General features: G+C 38.1%; 1 protein-coding gene across 1 annotated transcript; it reads right to left on the bottom strand.

The window, feature by feature from the left end:
- Nucleotides 1-585: 585 nt before the first annotated feature.
- LOC6043075 (serine protease inhibitor dipetalogastin) lies at nt 586-1,539 on the bottom strand. Its single transcript, XM_001855053.2, has one exon. The coding sequence runs from the start codon at nt 1,506-1,508 to the stop codon at nt 753-755; it is 756 nt and encodes a 251-aa protein (XP_001855099.2). The 5' UTR covers nt 1,509-1,539; the 3' UTR covers nt 586-752.
- Between the last annotated feature and the right edge of the window lie 1,704 nt (nt 1,540-3,243).

The following is a 3,243-nucleotide window of genomic DNA, read 5'->3' as shown; positions in this document are numbered from 1 at the left end:
TGAGCATTCACAAAAAACCTTACATAAATTATATTCTTCGGTTTGATTTTTGCAGAAAAACTATATTAAGAGATTTTGAATTTAATAATATTATTGAAAATAAATGTTAACCAATGCAACTTTGCCCCGCTAATGGCTTTTTGGGAAAATCAATCATGAAAAATAATAAGAAGAAGAATTTAGAAAAATCGTTAGGGCCAATGCAAATATGTTTCAAAGTTTTTGTCCCTCGGCTCTGGCCGGGGTCGAGGCCGGTGCGATGCTAAACATCGAAAAAAAAAATTATAATTCAAAATATTTTTAATTCAACCCAAACATGCTTAAATAATTTTAAATCGAGGGAAATGCATTTCAAATCCATTTCAGCTGATTGAATTGTTTTGCTTCCTTATTTTTTGGGCCAACTTTGAGTGTTAGAAGGCTCAAAGTACGGGGAGATAAACTCTACTACACTCCACTCCACGTTACTTTTGCAGTATGCTCCTATTGAAACATCATTCTTAGATACATCAACAAAAGATAGCTGTTTGCAAACTTTTATTTGAGTTATTTATTATATGAAATATTTAAAAACACTTTACGGAAGCTGTATTTCACGGTAAAAAATTCTGATAAGCCGAAAATAGAAATGGGCCGAGAAAAGTTATATTTCCCATATTTAATGTTTCCCAGGTTTTTATAATACTTCTCAAATTATAATTCTGCCGATTCTACCCAAATTTATTTGAATTTAAGTTCACTTGCATGCCTCTTTAAGCAGCACAATCCGGAGCTTCCCGGCACTCACAGCAGCAGCAACCGCGTTTGCGTTCCTTCTTTCCCTCCATCGCGCCGTACCCTCCGTCCTTGTCCTTTCCGATGGCCTCCAGCCGCTGCACACAGTCCCCTATGTGGCCCGGCTTGAGCCCCTCGATCGTCAGCATCGCAAATCGCAGGTGGCAATAGTTCAGGTAGGTCACTCCGTCCGACCCGCAGAACGGCTGCAGAATCGGTGGACACTTGCCCTCGGCGATCTGGTCCCGCTTGCAGAAGCCCTCGTACGCCAGGGTGGCCTTGTTGACCGATCCCACGCAGAGCAGGGTGCACGGATTTTGGTACGTCTTCTCGTCGGAACCGCACACCGGATGGAACAGGTTCTCGCAGCTGCCGATGCACTGTTCCAGCTCGCCGCGGAGATTCGACGGGAAGATCCACGGATCGCGGACCGAGGCCATCGGCAGGAAGATGGGCTCGTGCGGACAGCGGCCGTAGCTGGCAAACTGCAGGTTCGGGACGGAGACCGCCATGCAGTCCATGCTGTGCCGGTTGAAGTAGCTGAATCCATCGGTTCCGCACACCGGGTCGTACTTGCTGTGTAGGGCCTTTGGGTTGTACGTCGCGGCGATGCAGGTGCTGAACGAGTTGAACTGCTCGTTGGTGACCTCGTACATTGGCGGCATGATCATGTAGTTTGCGGAACTGAGGTTGATGATGCAGAGCAGCAGTACGGTTACTTGCAACGATAACATCTTGTTGTTTGTTCTGGTTGAACTTAGTCGTACAAGGAGTGCAGCTATACTGAGGTTTTGACGATCAGTGGCAGTCATTTTATGAACTTTTTAGTTACTAATGAACAGCTGTTTTGCACATTTTATTACTCTAAGTAAATTACCCAGATTATAAACTATGCATTCGCAATAAACTAGTTTGAATGAAAAACAAACGGTTGAACTCAACCCTTCTGTACGGTCCATGTCTAAAGTACCGTAAAACGGGGTGACTTTGATAGCCGGGGTTTGCGTTTGAAAGGTTTGCGATTTTCCGCAAAATGAAGAGTACAATTAAAATAGGGGAAAGTGGGGCAAGTGGAACAAGCTAAGGAAAAGATCGTTATAACCCATTAAAAACGTTAAAAATCTGTCGGATTATTTTTAATCATCTTATTCCAGGTCTTGACTAAGACTTTGAAAGAACAAGTTTTTAAAAAATCCTGTTTTTTAATGCAAAAGAATGATTTTAAAATTTTTGATTTTCCGTACGTTCTACTCAACTAGTGGGGCAAGACGAACAACCCGTTGGGGCAAGAGGAACAATGCATGAAACAACATGTTAATTTGCTAACAATTGAACTGTTATCACTTAGATACATAAGATTACGATGTATTTGAAACGTTTCTTTCATTTTTAGATTAAATAATAATATTTTACTAAAAAATTTGATCGTTTTTACGAAAAAAATATATTACTAAGATGATAAAAAGGAAATGTTCATAATATCAATATATTTAGTTTGGACAATTTTTTTAACAATTGTTTATCAGTTTTTAAGTACGTTTTTCTATTTATTTTGCGATAAAATATGTTGTTGCAGCAATTCGATTTTTTTTCCTTACTGAAAATCCATATGGTACACTTGCCCCACCTGAACAAGATTTTTCAAAAGCTCTCAACAAAAATAACCAAAAGTTTAATCATACTTTATAATAAGTGTAAGTCATTGCTAGGGACACTACTGATCTAGGAAAAATAGTATTTTGATAAAATGAGCCTTAAAACGAACCCTAAGCCTTATTTTGTACTTTCCAAATATTATAAGAAAACAAAGGTTTTGAGAAAAACTTCATTAAATCTTATGCTCCGTGGCGTTTACGTCGTTTTGGCGGTTATGTGGTAGTAGAATCAGCTAATTGCATTGCTAGCAACAATTCCTCATACTGGAAATAATCAAAATTGTAAAAATAACGACCATACAAACGATTGTTCTTCCTGCCCCATATGGTCATCTTGCCCCACCTTCCCCTACGTAAGGAATGGTTCAGAAACATACTGACCGTGGTAGAGAAGTGTTCAAAGTACCTCATGAAGAACTTTTCATAAATTTTTGAAATGTTTATAAAGTTAGTTAACTATAGTTAACAAAATGTGGATGAAAGTCATTATTTTAAACTTCTCAAAGTGTCATGACTTTCTCAATGAACGTGATTTTTAATCAAAAAACGGAATGCATTTTCGGATTCTTTGGACAATTTTCCTCTAGGAGAAGGTTAAATAAGTTTGTAAAATAATAAATAATATGTGTTTTTGAAACACAATTAAAAAAAATCTCCAAATTTATAGGCATATTCAGTTGAACAAATTTCATGTAAAATGTGAAAACTTGTGATTCGTGCTTCGAAATCAGTTTAAAATGCAATATAAATCTATAATTTTATAAACAAAACTGGGTAATTCTCTACCAACTCACACGAAATCGGGAAAAGTTGC

Source organism: Culex quinquefasciatus, chromosome 2, assembly GCF_015732765.1.
Source record: "Culex quinquefasciatus strain JHB chromosome 2, VPISU_Cqui_1.0_pri_paternal, whole genome shotgun sequence".
NCBI lineage: Eukaryota > Metazoa > Arthropoda > Insecta > Diptera > Culicidae > Culex > Culex quinquefasciatus.
The sequence above is the reverse complement of the archived record's forward strand: the minus strand, read 5'-3'. Positions and strand labels throughout refer to the sequence as shown.

What these genes read in the sequence shown, in the direction of transcription:
- LOC6043075 (XM_001855053.2), bottom strand. Translation starts at nt 1,508, where the DNA reads ATGTTATCGTTGCAAGTAACCGTACTGCTGCTCTGCATCATCAACCTC.